The sequence below is a fragment of the Urocampus carinirostris genome, chromosome 20 (assembly GCF_059441175.1).
Source record: "Urocampus carinirostris isolate Australia breed hairy pipefish chromosome 20, RoL_Ucar_1.0, whole genome shotgun sequence".
NCBI lineage: Eukaryota > Metazoa > Chordata > Actinopteri > Syngnathiformes > Syngnathidae > Urocampus > Urocampus carinirostris.
The window spans coordinates 1,264,989-1,283,289 of NC_142368.1; the positions used below are offsets into that span (position 1 = coordinate 1,264,989).

The 18,301-nt window shown below is 41.6% G+C and overlaps 1 protein-coding gene across 1 annotated transcript; it reads left to right on the forward strand.

Annotated features, from left to right (window-relative positions):
* Positions 1–11,932: 11,932 nt before the first annotated feature.
* On the forward strand, positions 11,933–17,432 carry LOC148345938 (alpha-1,6-mannosyl-glycoprotein 2-beta-N-acetylglucosaminyltransferase). The gene is made up of 2 exons (XM_088325177.1): positions 11,933–12,841; positions 13,721–17,432. The coding sequence occupies exons 1-2, from the start codon at positions 12,202–12,204 to the stop codon at positions 14,314–14,316; spliced, it is 1,236 nt and encodes a 411-aa protein (XP_088181303.1). The 5' UTR covers positions 11,933–12,201; the 3' UTR covers positions 14,317–17,432.
* Positions 17,433–18,301: the final 869 nt, after the last annotated feature.

Consider the following 18,301-nt stretch of genomic DNA (forward strand, 5'->3'; position numbering starts at 1 on the left):
ATTTATTTTCAGAAAAACTGTTCCTTCTTTCATAGACATAGTCTGGAATAATAGTTTCTACTAGATTGTCTCTAAAATTGGTCAATTTCGACTGTCGTGCTCTTAAGAAAAAGACTTACTTGGTCCTAACGGGTTCAAGGCCCTATCAGAAGAATGGATTTTTCTTTATCCATGTATATTGAAAAATTGAGATGGACACTGACAAATTTCTGCGAGACCAATCTCCCAAATTGCGTATTTTTTGACTACTATGCTATTGGGTCTCGCTAACAAGAGGCAGATGGTCCTCATTGGATCAAAGTTGATTTCTTCTCAGAAGAACGGTTCCCTCTTTCATAGACATAGTCTGCAATAATAATGAAGAACTTGTTTCTACTGGACCGTCTCCAAAATCGGTCAATTTTGACTGTCGTGCTATCGTGTTCTAAAGAAAAAGACTTACTTGGTCCTAACAGGTTCAAGGCCCTCTCAGAAGAATGGATTTTTCTATGTATATTAAAAATTTGAGAAGGACACTGACAAATTTCTGCGAGACCAATCTCCAAAATTACACATTTTTGACTATTATGCTATTGCGTCTGGCTAACAAGAAGCAGATGGTCCTCATTGGATCAAAGTTGATTTATTTTCAGAAGAACTGTTCCTTCTTTCTAGTCTGTAATAATAGTGAAGAACTCGTTTCTACTAGACCGTCTCCAAAATCGGTCTATTTCGACTGTCATGCTATCCTGTTCTTAAGACTTACTTGGTCCTAACGGATTCAAGGGCGATTCCTGATGAGAAGAATGGATTTTTCTTTATCTATTGAAAAATTGAGAAGGACACTGACACATTCCTTCAAGACCAATCTCCAAAATTGCACATTTTTGACTATTATGCTATTGCGTCCCGCTAACAAGATGTCCCTAATTGGATCAAAGTTGATTTCTTCTTAGAAGAACGGTTCCTTCTTTCATAGACATAGTCTGTAATAATAGTAAATAGCTTGTTTCTAGGAGACCGTCTCTAAAATCAGTCAATTTCGACTGTCGTGCTATTAGAGAAAGACTTACTTGGTCCTAACAGGTTTTAGGTCGATTCCCTATCAGAATATATTTTTCGTTCTCTATGTATATTGAAGAATTGAGAAGGACACTGACACATTACTGCGAGACCAATCTCCAAAATTGCACATTTTTTGACTACTATGCTATTGGGTCTCGCTAACAAGAAGCAGATGGTCCTCATTGGATCAAAGCTGATTTCTTCTTAGAAGAACCGTTCCTTCTTTCTAGTCTGTAATAATAGTGAAGAACTCGTTTCTACTTGATTGTCTCCAAAATCGGTCAATTTCGACTGCTGTGCCATCGTGTTCTAAGAAAAAGACTTATTTGGTCCAATTCACGATCAGAAAAATGGGTTTTTCTTACTCTTGAAAATTTGAGAAAGACACTGAGAAATTTCTGCGAGAGCATCTCCAAAAGTGGCAGATCCCTAGCATATTTCGACTATCGTGCTTTGAGGGCTATCGTGCAAAAAAGACTTACTTGGTCCTAATTTGATCAATGTCGATTTCCTCAGACATAGTCTGTAAAGATCGAAGAATATGAAAGAATTCAGATACTTTTTTGCTACGCTGATAAGTCCATTTGGGCCTATGTGCCAATTTCCTTTCTGAAGAACAGCTCATTCATGGACACTGTAGAATTTTTTGGAAATGAGTCTGTATGAATAGAAATATGGCTAAGCTAACGTAGCACTCTTTCAACTGTCCCATCTCCAAAACTGGGGAGGCCATTTGGACTATGGTCAGCGCAGTGCTATTGTGCCCTTCTGCCGAGAAGCTCCTTTCTTCTTTTCCTTTCTTTCTTTCTTTCTTTCTTTCTCTCTCCTTTTTTCTTTCATTTCTTCTTTCTTTCTTTTGTCCTTTCTTTCTTTCTTTCATTTTGTCTCTTTCTTTCATTATTTTATTCTTCCTTCCTTTTATCTTTCCTCCTTCCTTCCTACCTCTATCCCTTCCTTTCTTTCTTCCTCCCCTCCTTCTTTCTTTCTTTCTTCTTTCTCTCACTTTTTCTCTTTCTTTCTTTCTTTATTTCTTTTTCTCTCTCTCTCTCTTTCTCTGTCTCCTGCTCTCTTTCTTTCTTCCTTCCTACCTCTCTCTCTCTCTCTTTCTCTCTTTCTCCTTTTCTCTTCTTGTCTCCTTTCTTTCTTTCTTTGAAACATTCTTTCTCTCTCTCTCTCTTCTTTCTTTCTCTCCTTTCTCCCTTTCTCTCTCTATCCCTCTACCTCTATCTCTCATTTTCTCTCTCTTTTTTTATTTTTGTTTTTCTCTTTTTCTCTTTTTCTCTTTTCTCTCTTTCTCTTTTTCTCTCTCGCTTTCTCTCTCCCTCTCACCAATCGCAACAGTAGTTTTATGTCCGAGGCGACCGCAGTCCAAGTTCCAGAGCGCTTTTTTTTTTTTTCTTCTCCCTCAGTGGAGAAAAGGTCTTCCCGCCTTGACAGGAATATTCATCGAGCGCGTGGAGCGCCCAAAAACAAACTCGTAAACTCCTTTCCCGTTTCCTCCTTTCGGACTTTGGCATAACGCGCAAGGGTCCATTCCATGGCACAACCCCGGCTGCTCAACGGAGGGCGTTCCTAGTCTCCGTGGACCTCCGGAGCGCTTTACAACGCACTCCCGGATGATTTTCCGTCACGTCCCCCCTCGGAAGAAGAAATCCTCCACTTCAAAAACGAGGCCTTTTAACAGGTTATCTATCTATCTCTATCCGGAGACCATATCCCCCCTCGAGAGAGTCCAGAAGACACTCCCATTCAGCAAACATTCATACCACTCTGCTCTTCCCAACCTGACACCGAACATAAAGCCCACTGCTCAACCGGTTTACCCCCTCCGCATCGTAAGCCTCGAAAACCCAAGCGTCTTATCGGCGTCATTGAGTCGCAATGTCTCGATTTATTTGGCTTTGTGCTGTTCGCCGCCGACATTTGTTACGCAGCAGGCACACTGGTCGTTGCTGGTCTCCCTCCGTGGTTGCAGTGAAGTTGTAGGTGAGCTTTTTCAAACCTCCTTGTTTTAGAAGATAGGAAAAGCGAAAGAGGAGAGGAAGAGAGAAAAAGAGAAAGGGAGAAAGGGAGGAAAAGAGAAAGAGAGAAAAATAGAAAGATAAAAAAGGGGAAAAAACTAAAAAGCAAGTAAAAAAGGAACAAAGTAAAAAGTAAATGGGGAAAAAAGAACAAAAGGAGAAAAAAGGAGGAAAAGGGAAGATGCAAGCTATGGTTAGGGTGGGAAAAGAAACAAAAGACTAGTCGATGAGACGAGAGAGAGAGACCAATAGAAAAACAGAAAAAAGATGACAAGGGAACAAGGGAGAAAATGAGACAGGGGGAAAGATGGGGCAGGCAAAGAGAAGAAAGAAAAAGAACAGGAGAAAAAGAGAGAAGAGTGGAGAGATGGAGTGACAATGAGAGAAAGAAAGAAAGAAAGAGAAAGAGAGAGAAAGATATCTGGCTTATGTTTAACGTGTCAACATGGGGGGTGATTAGAATAGTTGTCCTTTTCTTTTCCTTTTCTTGCAAAGAAATATAAAACAGAAAGGAAAGATAGAAGAAGAAGAAGAAAAGAGAAGAAAGGAAAGAACAAAGGGGACGAGAAAGAGAAAAATACTGTGTGGGGGGGAACAAAAAAAAATAATAACAAAAATAAAAAAGAGAAATGCAGTAATAATAATAATAATAATAATAATAATTTCCTTGTATTGTCATTCTGTGTAACAATGCACACAGAACGAAACGTCGATTGCACCTGACCCGTTGTAGCGAGCCGATGCAGCCGCAGCCAACAGAGGGCGCCGCCGACCACTTTTTAAGTCTTAGGAATGACTCGGCCGGGGCGCGAACCACCGACCTCCCAGTCTCAAAGCGGGCGCCTTAGTAAAGAAAAGAAATCAAAGAAAAAGGTAAGAGAAAAGTTAGGAAAAAAAAAGAAAAGGTAAGAAAAGGAAGGAAGAAAGAAAGAAAGGCAAATTGCAAAACACAATAAAAGAAATAATGATGAAAAGATGAGAAAGAAAAAAGAAAAGGCTGAAATAAAGAAAAAAAAATAAGGAGAAGAAGAAAAAGTGACATTAAGACAAAACGAAGAAAACAAGTAAAAATGAAGGAAAGAGAGAAAGAGAGAAAGGGAAAAAGGGGAAAGGGAAAAGGGGGAAAAGAACAAAAGAGAGAAAAGGGGATGGAAGGAAGGAAGGAAGGAAGGAAGGAAGGAAGGAAGGAAGGAAGGAAGAAAGCAGGACTGAGAATAAGTGTACAAGAGTAAGAGTAAAAGAGAAATGCAGGGAAGAACTGAAAGAGTGATCAATAGAAAGAGGGACTGAGAGAAAGAGACAAAGAGAAAAAACGAGAGATTGAGAGAAAGGGAGAAAAAAGGACTGAAGGGCTGAGAAGAAGAGAGAAAGAGAAAAAGGGAGGAAGGGAGACGAGAAGAGGACGAGTGAAGGTCGAGTTCTGTTCTCTTGCATCGGATTGGTTGGGGCTGATTCCAGCGCGTGCTATGACGACCAGGACCCAAAACAAAGCACGATCCTTTCCTCGAGTGTCGTCGTCCTGCTGCTGCGGAAGTCTCAGGCGGCCCAGAACGCTTCCCCCGAGCGTTCCTCTCACTCCCGGTCTTCCCGACATTCCCGGATTGCCGACGTCAGGCCGCCGCCTAGAAACGGGAACCCCGCTCTTCGGCCTGGTCGATGCGAGCGCGCAAACTCCCACCCTCGTCCCGCCGACAAACACTGGAAAACTGGAGCGTTTACCTTGGCGTTCAATGACCCCATTTTGGACTCAAAGTAAAGAAAAAAAAGAGAGAGGGAGAGAAGGGGGGAATGGAAAGAGAGAAAAGGGGACAAAGAGAGAGAAAAAGAGGGAAAAGCAGACAGAAAAGGAGAGAAGAGAAGAAGAGAGAAAAGAGAGGAGAGAAGAAGAAAAAGACAAAAAGAGAAAAGTAAAAAAGAGAGGATAGGAGAGAAAAGGAGAGGGAGGGAGAATAAGAGAGAAGGAAAGAGAAAGAAGGGAAAAGGAGACAGAAAATGAGAGAAGAGAAGAAGAGAGAAGAGAAGAAGAAAAAAGACAAAAAGAGAAGAGGAAAAAAGAGGGGAGAGAAAGAGAGTAATAGAAAAGGAAAGAGAAAGAAGGGAAAAGCAGACAGAAAATGAGAGAAGGGAAGAAGAGAGAAAAGAGAGGGAAGAAGAAAGACAAAAAGAGAGGAGTAAAAAAGAGGGGATAGGAGAGAAAAGGGAGATAGGGAAAGTAAGAGAGAAGGGAAGAGAAAAAGAGAGAAAGGGAGAGCAAGAGAGAAGAAGAGAAAAAAAGGGAGAAAGAGAGAGCAAGAGAAAAGGAGAGATGAAAAAAAGAAAAGCAGACAGAAAATGAGAGAAGGAAAGAAGAGAGAAAAGAGGGGAGACAGACAGACAAAAGAGAGGGAGAGAGAGAGAAAATAGAGAAAAAGAGAGCAAAAATAAAGAGGGAGGAAAAGAGGAGAGAAAAGGAAGAAGAAACAAAAAGAAAGATGAGGAAAGAGAGTTGGGGAGATATAAAGGGAGAGAGAGAAGGAAGGAAGAAAAAGAGGGACGCTGTCCATAAGAGAGAGTGGGAAAAGAGAAGGGAAAAAAAGGAGAAAGAGAGACAAAAAAGAGAAGGAGAGAGAGACAGAGAAAACAAGTTGAAGAGAAAAAGAGAGAAAGAGAGAGAGAGAGATTGTAAAGTGCAGAGAGAGAAGGAAAGAATGAATGTGCTGGAATTCTTCAAGATTTGAGGCTGGAAAAAGGAAAACGCTTGACTATTTGACCACTAGATGTCGCCGTATTTGCGTAGGGCCATCTAAAAGGAGTGCTCGAAAACACAAGGGAGGATGAAAAAGCAGCACTCGATGACACACACTGTCCCTTTAAGACGTCCCAAAAGGCTCTTTTCTGTTTTTTTCTGAGAAGACTTGATATTGGAGTGCTAAAAGCCTTTTTTGGGGAAGAAAGCAAAAACAACGCGGCTCTCTCGCTGATCTCATCCTCGGGCCTGCGCTGCTCGCTCTCAACTCTCTGCCCCCCCCCCCCCCCCGACCTCCCCCTCCCTCGTTTCCCAGCTGGACCTCCCAGCGGAACCAAGCGCAGAGCATCTGTTCTCGCTTAGTCGCAGAGAGAGAGAGAGAGAGAGAGAGAGAGAGAGAGAGAGAGAGAGAGAGAGAGAGAGAGAGAGAGAGAGAGAGAGAGAGAGAGAGAGAGAGAGAGAGAGAGAGAGAGAGAGAGAGAGAGAGAGAGAGAGAGAGAGAGAGAGAGAGAGAGAGAGAGAGAGAGAGAGAGAGAGAGAGAGAGAGAGAGAGAGAGAGAGAGAGAGAGAGAGAGAGAGAGAGAGAGAGAGTGAAAAGTGGAGAAAGAGAGGAAGAGTGAAAAGTGGAGAAAGAGAGGAAGAGTGAAAAGTGGAGAAAGAGAGAGAGAGAGAGAGAGAGAGAGAAAGAGAGAAAAGTGGAGTAAGAGAGAGAAACAGAGAGAGAGAGAAAAGGAGTAAGAGAGAGAAACAGAGAGAGAGAGAAAAGGAGTAAGAGAGAGAGAGAGAGAATGAAGAGAGAGAGAGAATGAGAGAGAGAGAAAAGGGGGAGAAAGATAAAGAAAAAGTGAGAAAGAGAGAGCACAACAGGGGGAGAAAGGGAGAAAAGGAGAGAGGAAGATAAAAAAAGAGGAAAAGGAAGAAAGAGATGGAAAGAGATTAATAAATGAAAAGAGATGAAAAGAAAAAGATTGAAAAAAGTCAGAAGAGAGAAATAATCAGAGAAAGAGAGAGAGACAAACTGTGTGTGTGTGAGAGAGAGAGGGAGAGAAGATAAAAAAGAGGAAAAAGGAAAAAAGAGATGAAAAACGAGAGGAATAAATGAAAAGAGATGAAAAGAAAAAGATTGAAAAAAGTCAGAAGAGAGAAATAATCGGAGAGAGACAAATATTCAGAGAGAGAGAGAAGAAATAGAAGAAATAGAAGATGTCTACAATGGCCTCCGAGTCGGGTCCCTCGGCCCCCATGTTGGAACCCAACGCAGCCCACGGCCCACTCCCAATCTTCACCGACCCTTCTCCAGAGAAGGGAGAGGAATGCGCGAGAATTCCCTCCAGCAGGTGGCGCCACCTGGCGACCAACGGCCAGACCTCACGCAGCCCAACATCTGGAGTTCCTCTGAGCGACGCTTCAAAAGCCGCGGGAGGGGGAAAGAGGCCCCGGGGGCGGCTTATCCTTTTTTTTTCCTTTTCACCAAAGAAGAAAATGCCTGACGAGAGACCCCCGAGAGGGAGAAAAAGAGGAAAAAAGGAAGAAAAAAAGAAGAAATGGAATAAAGCAAGAAAAAAGACATCAAAAGCAGAGGGAGAAAAATAATAAAACAAATGGAGAAAAAGGAAGAAGAAAAACAGAAAAATATAAGAAAACAAGACAAGAAAAGCAGAAAAATTTCATAAAAGAAGAAAAAAGGGCAACACTAGAAAAAAATAAAAGATTAAAAGAAAAAAGAGAAAAGGATGGAAGAAGAAAAACGGTAGAAAAAGAGAAAAGCAAGAAGAAAGAGAAAAGGATGGAAGACGAAAAAAGGTAGAAAAAAGAAAAAGAAAAAAACAAGAAAAAAGAAAAAAGGATGAAAGAAGAAAAAAGGTAGAAAAAGGAAAAAGAGAAAAGCAAGAAAAAAGTAAAAAGGATGGAAGAAGAAAAAAGATAGAAAAGGAAAAAGAAAAAAACAAGAAAAAACAATCAATAAGCAAGTAAAAATGAACAAAGGAAAAAGGAAATGAACCAAAAAGAAGAAAAGAAGAAAAAAAGCAGGAAAAGGAAGATAAAAGCTAGGGTTAGGGTGGGAAAAGAAACAAAAGACTAGCCGATTAAACAGAGAAACAAGAGAGAGAAAGAACAAGGGAGAGAGAAAAAGAGAGAGCCCAATAGTAAAAGAGAAAACGATTACAAGAGAACAAGGGAGAAAAGGGGGAAAGAGGGGGAGAAGGGACAGAAAAGAAGAAAATAGAACAGGAGAGAAAGAAGACAAAAGAGATAGACAGATATCGAGAAAGAGAGAGTGAAAAAGAGAGAGAAAAAAAGCAAAAGAAAGTAATAGAACTCTGGCTTTCTCAACATCTGGACATCTTTCAAACCGCAGCTCATTTTTCTCTTGTGCTTCTCCCAGGCCACACTCAAAACCCTGGCCCGCGGGCCACATGCTTGCCACCTGTACAAGAGTGGCCTGAAAGGGTTGTCTTGGTTTGGAGAGGGATGGGCGCCACCAGGCTGTACTTGCCCGAGACACACCACAGGAAATGCTGCCCCCTACCGCCCGTCTGCTGAAGGCACAGCCACACACCCACCCAAGGGGTCAACAGCTCTCTCTAGCGGGTAGTTTTGGTAGCGCGCCTCTATGACGTCACTTTCCGAATTTCAGTTTTTGAGGCATGGACGTCACCAACTCGTTTTTGGGGTTGCTCGAACACCCCTCAAATAAATTACAATTTTTCAATTTCTCTTTCCTTTATTAAATGACAGAAAGGATTAAATGTGAAAATAATAATAACAATAATAGTAATGATTATAATCATAATTATAATTATTTTGATAAAGGAAAAAACGTAAAACTGTGAAGAACGCAGCCTCGGAAATACACCCCTGCCTTGAAATGGTTCAGTCCATTTCATTCCTCGCACTGCAACCTAGTATTTCCATAATATATATTTTTTTTAAAATATGTCTTTACAATTACTGTAGTTTTATTTTGGTGGTATTTCTATAGTAGAATATTTGTAGTATTACTTACTTTTAGTTATATTTTGTTGGTTCTGCCCCACCCATATTATTGACCAATCACAAAGATGGAGAAAAATATGTCGACAAGAGCTGGCTGCTGATTGGTTGAAATTGTGAAACCGGTTCTCTGGCTTATGTTTAACGTGTCAACATGGGGGGAGATTAGAATAGTTGTCTTTTTCTTTTCATTTTCTGTAAAGAAAGATAAACAAGAAAGGAAGGATAGAAAGAGAAGAAAATAGGAGAAAGGAAAGAACAAAGGGAACGAGAAAGAGAAAAATGGTGTGGAAAATAAAGAAAATAAAAAGAGAAATGAAGAAAAGAAAAGAAACAGAAAGAAGGGGCGTATTAAAAAAAAAGGTAAGAGAAAAAGTTAGAAAAAAGAAAAAGGAAGGAAGAAATAAAAGCAAATAGCAAAAACACATTAAAATAATTAATGAAGAAAAGATGTGAAAGGAAAAATAAAAGGCTAAAACAAAGAAAAAGGAATAAGGCAAGGAAAAAAAAGTTAGGACAAGATGAAAAGAAGAAAAAGAGTAAAAATAAGGGAAAAGAGAAAGAAAAGGATGTAAAAAAGAGAGAAAATTGGGAAAAGAAAGAAAAAAGATTAAGGAAAAGAAGAAAAAGTTAGAACAAGACGAAAAGAAGAAAAAAGAGAAAAGGGGAAAAGAAATAAAAAAGAATAAGGAAAACAAGAAAAAGTTAGAACAAGACAAAAAGAAGAAAAAAAGTAAATGAAGGAAAAGACAAACAAAAAGGAAGTAAAAAAGAAGAAAAGGGGAAAAAGAAAGAAAAAAGAACTAGTCGAAGAAGAAAAAGTTAGAGCAAGACGAAAAGAAGAAAAAAGTAAAAATGAAGGAAAAGACAAAGAAAAGGAAGTAAAAAAAGAGAGAAAGGGGGAAAAAGAAAGAAAAAAGAATAAGGAAAAGAAGAAAAGGTTAGAACAAGACAAAAAAAAGAAAAAAGTAAAAATGAAGGAAAAGGCAAAGAAAAGGAAGTAAAAAAAAGAGAGAAAGGGGGAAAAAGAAAGAAAAAAGAATAAGGAAAAGAAGAAAAAGTTAGAACAAGACAAAAAAAAGAAAAAAGTAAAAATGAAGGAAAAGCCAAAGAAAAGGAAGTCAAAACAAGAGAAAAGGGGAAAAAAAGAAAGAAAAAAAATGGAAAAGTGATCAGTGATGTAAAATAATACTTTTTAATACACATTGATACAATAGCTGGTATATTTTGCTCATGATTTTAATCAATATACTTTAATAAGTGACTTTTTTGCACCAGCAGGAAGCACCCAATAATACACACTGTCCCTTTAAGTGCCGCCCGAACTTCTAATGAATTCATTTATCACTAATTGATTGATTTCCATAATTATTCTACATTTTTTTTTAGATCTTATTCCGTGTAGAGATTTGTAAAAAACAATATTTGAAAAGACTGGAATGTTTTTAATCCGAACTTTCGGTGGAAAACCCCCAACTCATGTTTCCTTTTTCCCTACTTCCTAGAACTACTTCCTGTTTCGGAGCTGAGATTCGTGGGAAAGTGAGTTTTTTTTTCCCCAGAGAAGCTCCTCCCCCTTCCTCTGTTGACTTTTCCGACTCGACTTTTCCCTGTAGGCGTTATCTGTGACGTAAAGTAGGCGGGGTCTTGTTGTTGGAAAGGGGCGTGGCTTGAAGCACGCCGCACGTTTCGCCACATAGTACACGTCAGCAGTCATTAGAGAAGGGATGGGAAATCCGTCTCTTTTTAGAGAACTGACTTTTTGTGCTCGACTCACGAAAAAGAGTCGTCTCCCAAATGGATTTTCAGAGTTTTGGCTCTCGTCAATATTAGGTATGCACACAATTAATTAATCCTTAATTTAAAAAATTAATTATATTAATAAATAATAATAATAATTATATGAAACATACCTGAGAACTTTTTTATCAATATTTGAAGTATTTTAGTAGTATTCTTGTAGTATTTCTGCGATAGTGTTTTAAAATAGGAAAAATATGGAGCGGTTTTGTCACTTTAAATCCCTGTAGTTTATATTCTTCCTCGTGCTTTGTAGCAGACAATTATTACACAGTGTCCCTTTATAGTCCAATATCCAGAATTCCTGACCCAATAGCTAGAGCACAGGTGTCAAACAGGCGACCCGCGGGCCAGATCAGGCCCGCTAAGGGATTGAATCCGGCCCGCGAGACAACACTCAGAGAAGCGCAAGAGAAAAACAAGCTGTAGGTTGAAATATGTCAACTTGATGTTGCCAGGTGCCTCCAACAAAGACACTGTACTTGTACTTCTTTTTTTCCTCTCTCTCTCTCTCTCTCTCTCTCTCTCTGTCTCTCTCTCTCTCTCTCTCTCTCTTCCACGTCATTTCTCCCACTCTCTGTCTCTTTCTCTTTCACTCTCTGTGTCTCTCTTTTTCTCTTCCTTTGTTGCTCTTTGTCTCTTTGTCTCTCTGTGTCTTTTTAACTTCTCTTGCTCTAACTTCCTTTTTTCCTTTTCTCTTTCTCTCTTCCTCTCTTCTTACACTTCGCGCTTTCTTTTCTCTCTGTCTTTCTATTTCTCTTTGGATTTCTTTCTTCCTCTCCCTTTCTTTCCCCCTCTCTCACGACTTCTTTTTTATCTCTTTTGTTTCTCACGCTCTCTCCCTCTCTTTCTTTGTCCCGCCCTCTCTCCATTTTCCCTCCCTCTTTCTCTGATTTTTTTAATCTCTTCTTTTCTTTCTCTTTAATCTACTAATTAGTTTTATCTGGTTATATCAGTATCAGAAATTATTTTCCCCCAATTTCATTAACACTCCACTTATTGAAACATGAATATTTTGTTTGTTTGTTTGTACATGATTCAAATTGAATCTTTTCTTCCGGCGCCGTCACGAATGGCAGCCACTCCAGCAGCTCCCGTGTTATTTTCGATTGTTCTCTATTGTTCTCAGCTCAGGGATGCTGCTGGAAATGTGAATTTCCCTTCGGGGATGAACAAAGTATCTATCTATCTATCTATCTAGTCCGGCCCCCCAACAGAATGTTTGTTCTATCGTGTGGCCCCCGAGTTCAAATGAGTTTGACACCCCTGGTCTAGAAAAAAAGAGAGAAAAAACGTCCAGATTGTGCCGGCTCTTCGAAGTGATCGACGAGAGTCGGCTCATAAAGCCGTTCCGTTCACAAATGACACGACAGAAGAGGGGAGGGAGCCGATACCTACCCAGTCAAAGTTTCTGTCTTCCTGTTCTCGTACACTGTCAAGTTTTACAGCCGCCAGGAAGAAAAGTTACTTTTGAAACACAAACACATGGCGTTACTTCTTTTATCTTGAAAGAGTTTCGTAAAAAAAGGCGAGGAACATGCAAGGAACAGACACGTGATTCCAAAGGAGAACTTTCCAGTGAAGGTGAGCAAACGTCGCTCCTGAGAATTTCCCACCATGAGGTTCCGGCTCGCCAAAAAGAATCTCCTTCTCCTTCTGGCCGTTTCCTTCATGGTCTGGACGCTTTTAGTGTCCTCCCGCGTGTTGTCGGTTTCTGAAGATGTTCCCGAGGTGAGCACCAGAGCTCATCAGACCACGCTCAACTATTCGGGTTCACCGGTGGAGCTGAGGAATTGGGTTTACAGCGCCAATCACCAGCAGAAGGTTCTGAACGCCGAGCGCTTCCCGGAGGAGCCGGAACTGGTCTTGATGGTGCAGGTCCACCGCCGACCCGAGTACCTGCGGCTTTTGCTGAAGTCACTGTCCAACGTGGTGGACGTGCACAAGTTCCTAGTGGTCTTCAGCCACGATGTGGTCTCGGAGGAGATGGACGCGGCGGTGCGGGGGATCGCTTTCTGTCGGGTGCTGCAGATTTATTTCCCCTTCGGCACTCAGCTGTATCCCGCCGAGTTTCCGGGGCAGGATCCTCGGGACTGTCCTCGAGACCTTCTCAAGACCGACGCCCTCAGGAGAAGGTGCCTCAACGCGGAGCATCCGGACTCGTACGGGCACTATCGGGAAGCCGAGGTGACGCAGACAAAACATCACTGGTGGTGGAAGCTGCACTTTGTATGGGAACGGGTGCCGGCACTTCAAGGTACTCTCAAAAAAAAAAAAAAAAAAAAAATATATATATATATATATATATATATATATAAAACCCCTGGTCTAGAAAAAAGATATATATATATATATATATATATATATATATATATTACTACATAACGTGTAGCGTTCCTCTAACCAATAATGCAAATACAGTAATCCTTCGATTTAACGGATGATTGACACATCTTTTTCGGCCAATTGCAGGGTTTGTTTCGGGCTTCTAGCCTATCCGAGGCTCCGAATAACTTTAGCCAATAGCGATCGATTCAAATGATGATTGACACATTGGTTAGCCAATGAAACGCCGGTATATAAATCCCAGCATACACGGCGGACTACTCCACGTTCGGGGGAAAATCGAGTCGGCGGCTGTTGCGTAAGTTGCGAGACCTTGCGATTTAATATTGAGCCATATATAAGGCGCACTGTATTAAGATACGGTATTTAACTAAGTGAATTCCATCGAATTAGCCGAATTAGTGTCGCTCTTCGTTGAGCCTCTCTCTCAATTGTCCCTCGATCTCCTATCTTCTGAAGTTCTTTTCACAAGCTGGGGTGCCGGCTCCTCCCATGGGCGTGCTGATCCCTCCCATGGGCGCGCCAGGTGATAGCTTCACCACCTCCCCGCCGAAGGGTGTCGCAATGTCTAAAAAACTCAAAACAACACCAAGCGTTTGTCAAAATTCCCCAGCCAAAACACTCCACACTTGGAACGGCACGACCCGTCATCGAACTTAAGCCTTCTCTGTGAAAAATCTTCTTTGCATTCGATAAATGTAACTTGTATAAAAATCCTTCAAGAGGTACCACTGTTTTTAGACGGAGTATTTTCTGACACGTTTCATGATTTTTGTGATCACCTTTCAAGGCTACGACGGATCGGTGGTCTTCCTGGAAGAGGACAACTACCTTCTACCCGATTTTTTCCATTTCTACAAGCTGACGGAGGACTTCAGAAAGAACAACTGCCGGGATTGCGACCTACTGGCTTTGGGGAACCACCGACGAGACCCGGTCGGGTTCCCCGCGGTTTCGGACAAGATCACCAGCGCCGGGTGGATGTCCACCAAGCACAACATGGGCATGGCCTTCTCCAGGGAGCTCTACTACAAGATGATGGGCTGCAACCAGGACTTCTGCACCTACGACGATTACAACTGGGACTGGACCTTGCAGCACCTTTCTGGACGATGCATCTCCAAGCCCATGAAGGTGCTGGTGGCTTCGGGTTCTCGGGTTCTCCACACCGGAGACTGCGGCCTGCACCAGAAGAAGGACTGCGAGCCGGAACGGGCGGCGCAGAAGGTCGAGGAGTGGCTAGCCGGCGCTAAAGACGGACTTTTTCCATCTTCTCTGGTTTTGACTTCTCAGGAAGCGGCTCAACACAAGGATCACGTGAAAAATGGCGGCTGGGGAGACGTTCGAGATCACGTCCTGTGCGCAAACTACGCCAAGCGCCTTTAGATCCCAACTTCCACTGTGTCCGTTCTGCACATGTTTTCCGTCAGCCGGTTCCAAGTGGACTTCAAAAACCGTGGACGGGAGGGAAATAATTGAAGGGACGGTGTGTATAAATGAGTGCCCCCTAGTGGTGAAGAAGAAAAAACTCGATTCGTTCAAAAAACAAAACGGTATCGATTTGAAGATTAAGCAAAAACAAAGCCCGTCGTGCATTCCTTTTTTAAAATACTCGTAGGTGGAGAAATGATCATCAATCTTGCTGCTACGGATCCCCCAAAAACTCCAAAAAGCTTGGCCAGAAAACAGGAAGTTGAACAGTGCGTTTTAGTCACTCTCAGTCTTGTAGTTTGTATTCTTTCTCGTGCCTTGTAGCACAAGACACAAGAAAGCACCGGTGTCAACAAATCAGGCCCGCCCAGGTATTTGAGCGGCCTGCGAGACGACAACACCAGGAGAAGCGCAAGAGAAAAATGAGCAGCAGTTTGAAATGTGTTCACTTGGTGTTGACAAAGCAAGGTACCATTCACAAAGCACCTGGGGCTCCTTTACCGTTTTTTTCCCCTCTCTCTTTTCCCCTCTCTCTTTTCCTCTTTATCCCTTTTTCTATATCTGTCTTTCTCTCTTTTTCTCTCTCTCATCTTTCATGTTTGCTCTCTTTTTCTCTTTTTATTTATGTCTCTCCTTTTCTTTTTTCTTTTTTCTATTCTTTCTTTCTCTCTCCTTTGTTCTCTCTCTCTCATCTTTCATGTTTGCTTTCTTTTTCTCTTTTTATTTATGTCTCTCCTTTTCTCTTGTTTCTTTTTTCTATTCTTTCTTTCTCTCTCCTTTGTTCTCTCTCTCTCTCTGTCATGTTCTGTCTTTTTCTCTTTGTTTATGTCTCTCCTTTTCTCTTGTTTCTTTTTTCTATTCTTTCTTTCTCTCTCCTTTGTTCTCTCTCTCTCATCTTTCATGTTCTCTCTCTTTTTATTTATGTCTCTCCTTTTCTTTTGTTTCTTTTTTTCTATTCTTTCTCTCTCCTTGTTCTCTCTCTCTCATCTTTCGTGTTCTCTCTCTTTTTCTCTTTTTATTTATGTCTCTCCTTTTCTCTTGTTTCTTTTTTCTATTCTTTCTTTCTCTCCTTTGTTCTCTTTCTCTCTCATCTTTCATGTTCGCTCTCTTTTTCTCTTTTTATTTATGTCTCTTCTTTTCTCATGTTCTTTCTATTCGTTCTTTCCCTCTTCTTCTTTTGATTTTCTCTCTCTCTCTCTCTCTCTCTCTCTCTCTCTCTCTCTCTCTCTCTCTCTCACCCTTTCTCTGTTTTATCTACTTGTCCGGCCCCGTGAGAGTTTTTTTTTTTTTTTCTACGATGTGGCCCCCGAGCTCAAATGAGTTTGACACCCCAGCAATACAGTGACATCTAGTGGTGAAATATTACACACTGTCCCATTAAGGAATGCCAGTAACCATCATTGGCAGCTTGAAAATGTGAACGCAAGCCCTAGAATTAATTCGAGCAAATATTCCCGGTGATCGATAGCACGTTTTGCACGACTGTCGTCCCTTACTGCTTTGCGGCCCCGGTGCATTGTGGGTCGAAAAATATTCCATTATCCGTTATCGTCGGTTGACTATTGCTGAAAAAATGGGCCGTCAAAGTGCGTTTTGTCAGGCCTGCCTGGCGCCTCTGACTTTGCTTCTATTGAAATCTAATATGAACTTCACTTATGCGGCCACAATCCATTATCACCAATCCCATATTGCTGCTAGGGGAGATCGGCAGATGACACTTTTATTGGGCTTGGTGCCTTTTTTAAAATTCTGTCTCTGCCTAAAATGAACTGCTCTCGTGCGGCCGCAATCCATTATTGGCAATCCCATAATGCTGCTAAGGGAGATCGGCGGATGACGTTTTTATTGGGCTTCATGCCGTTTTTTTAAATTCTGTTTCCACCTAAAATGAACTGCTCTCGTGCGGCCGCAATCCATTATCGGCGATCCCATATTGCTGCTAGGGGAGATAGGCAGATGACGCTTTTATTGGGCTTGGTGCCTTTTTAAAAAAAAAAAATCAGTTTCTGCCTAAAATGAACTCTCGTGCGGCCGCAATCCATTATTGGCAATCCCATAATGCTGCTAAGGGAGATCGGCGGATGACATTTTTATTGGGCTTCATGCCTTTTTAAAAAAATTCTGTTTCTGCCTAAAATGAACTGCTCTCGTGCGGCCGCAATCCATTATCAACGATCCCAAATTGCTGCGAGCAGGGAACAGCAAAAGTTTTTTTTGTTGGGAGCTGTGCTATTCTGTTCCGCCTAGAATGAAATGTGCGGTCGCGGCCGCGATCCAGTATCTTCACTAGACTCTTGCTGAAAACGGCAGAGCGCAGTTTTTATCGGTTCGGGCTGCTGAAGCTTTTTCTTTGTCCCGCCCTGAAAAAACGTCACTGTTTTGCCTGTAATCCGTTATCCTCGATGGCATATTGGTAGCGGGGACCAGCAGAAGGCACTTTTGTTCTGACCCGCCTAATAGGAAATGTACAGTTGTGGCCGGGATCGATTATCCCCGGTTATTGACGAGAACCCGGGCCGGCGGAGCCCTTTTATTCGGTTCGGGCAATTGAAGTGTGCCATCGTGACCCGCCTAAAACGAACTGCACTGTATCGGCTGGAATCCATTATCCCCTTTGGACTGTGTTACATGTTTTGGATTTTGCCATATCGCGAGCGATTCTAGTCCCTTTTAACCAGGCTAAGAGAGGGATTACAGTTGGTCCAAAGGGAGTTTTAGTTCCTGTGCTTTGACTTGAATCCGCCCTGCTCCCAGATTTCCACAGCTCGCTCGCTTTATCGATTTGTCCTTTTAGCTGGTTTGCAAAATGTGTCCTTTTGGAATCTGGGGCCCGTGACATCCTAAAATGTGGAAGTTGAACTCGGTCCCGTTGTGCAAATGAGATTAAAATGTGCCCGAGACAATCGTCGGTCCGAACTTAGAACCGGAGATTGTGATGAATCCGGACATTTTCACAAAACTAAATGTGAGCTGAAATGATTTTCATTGAGAATGTGATTGTTGACAAGATTTTGATCAGAATTTGTAATCATACCTGTTGATTTGAAATAAATACATCTCTATTTTCCTCATTCAGGTCATTGCCAAGTTTGTAAAGAGCAAAAAAGCTTTAAATATGTATTTAACACCCTGAAATGGGCAAAAGGAAGCCATTCTTAACTTGACCCTGCTTTGAACAGAGCAACTAACCCGATCGTAATGTTTTTGTTTTTTTTGCTAGCAACTAGTTCGTTTTCTAATAAAAGTGCTCTTACTCTAAACCAGGGGTCAGCAACCTTTTCGGTGTGGACACCAAGATTGATGACTTGCACAACATTTTTTTTTTCCAACAGAGGTCTCATTTTACACCCGTCCGAATATACAACATGGATATACATTTAAATCGTATAACTGACCAACTTATCTTCACTATTCTTGTTCATCAACAAACTAAAAAATAAGTGTGAGCAACATGTCATCAATAAAATCTTATTTTAGAAACTATCAAAACTTGAAACACACACACCTTTAATATATTTGCAGTAAATGGTTTTCTGTGCTTTGCCATGTAGTGAGCAATGTGATAGCTTGCTTCGGCGGTGGTGTTTGTAGCAGTGACGAATGTTTTCAGGGTCTGAGTTTGTTTGCCGTACCTGGACACATCGCATTTTAATGTCTCCGCCATGTCGGACTCATCCCTGAATTCATGTTCATATTTCGTCTCGTAATGATGCTTAACACTTGACGTGCGGGGTACAACACTCTCGAAGCATAATGCACAAACAGCACAGTCATTTTTTGCAGAAAGCCTCAGTCATCTGTCCACGCTGGCTGAAAAGAACGAGATTTTTTCCGCTGGAGGAGCTGTTGTGATTCGTTCATTCATCGCGCGCTGGTGTTTCTGTGGCCGGGTTAAAACACGCATCTCTCCTCTGCGAGGCGCGGCGCAGACACGCTCACA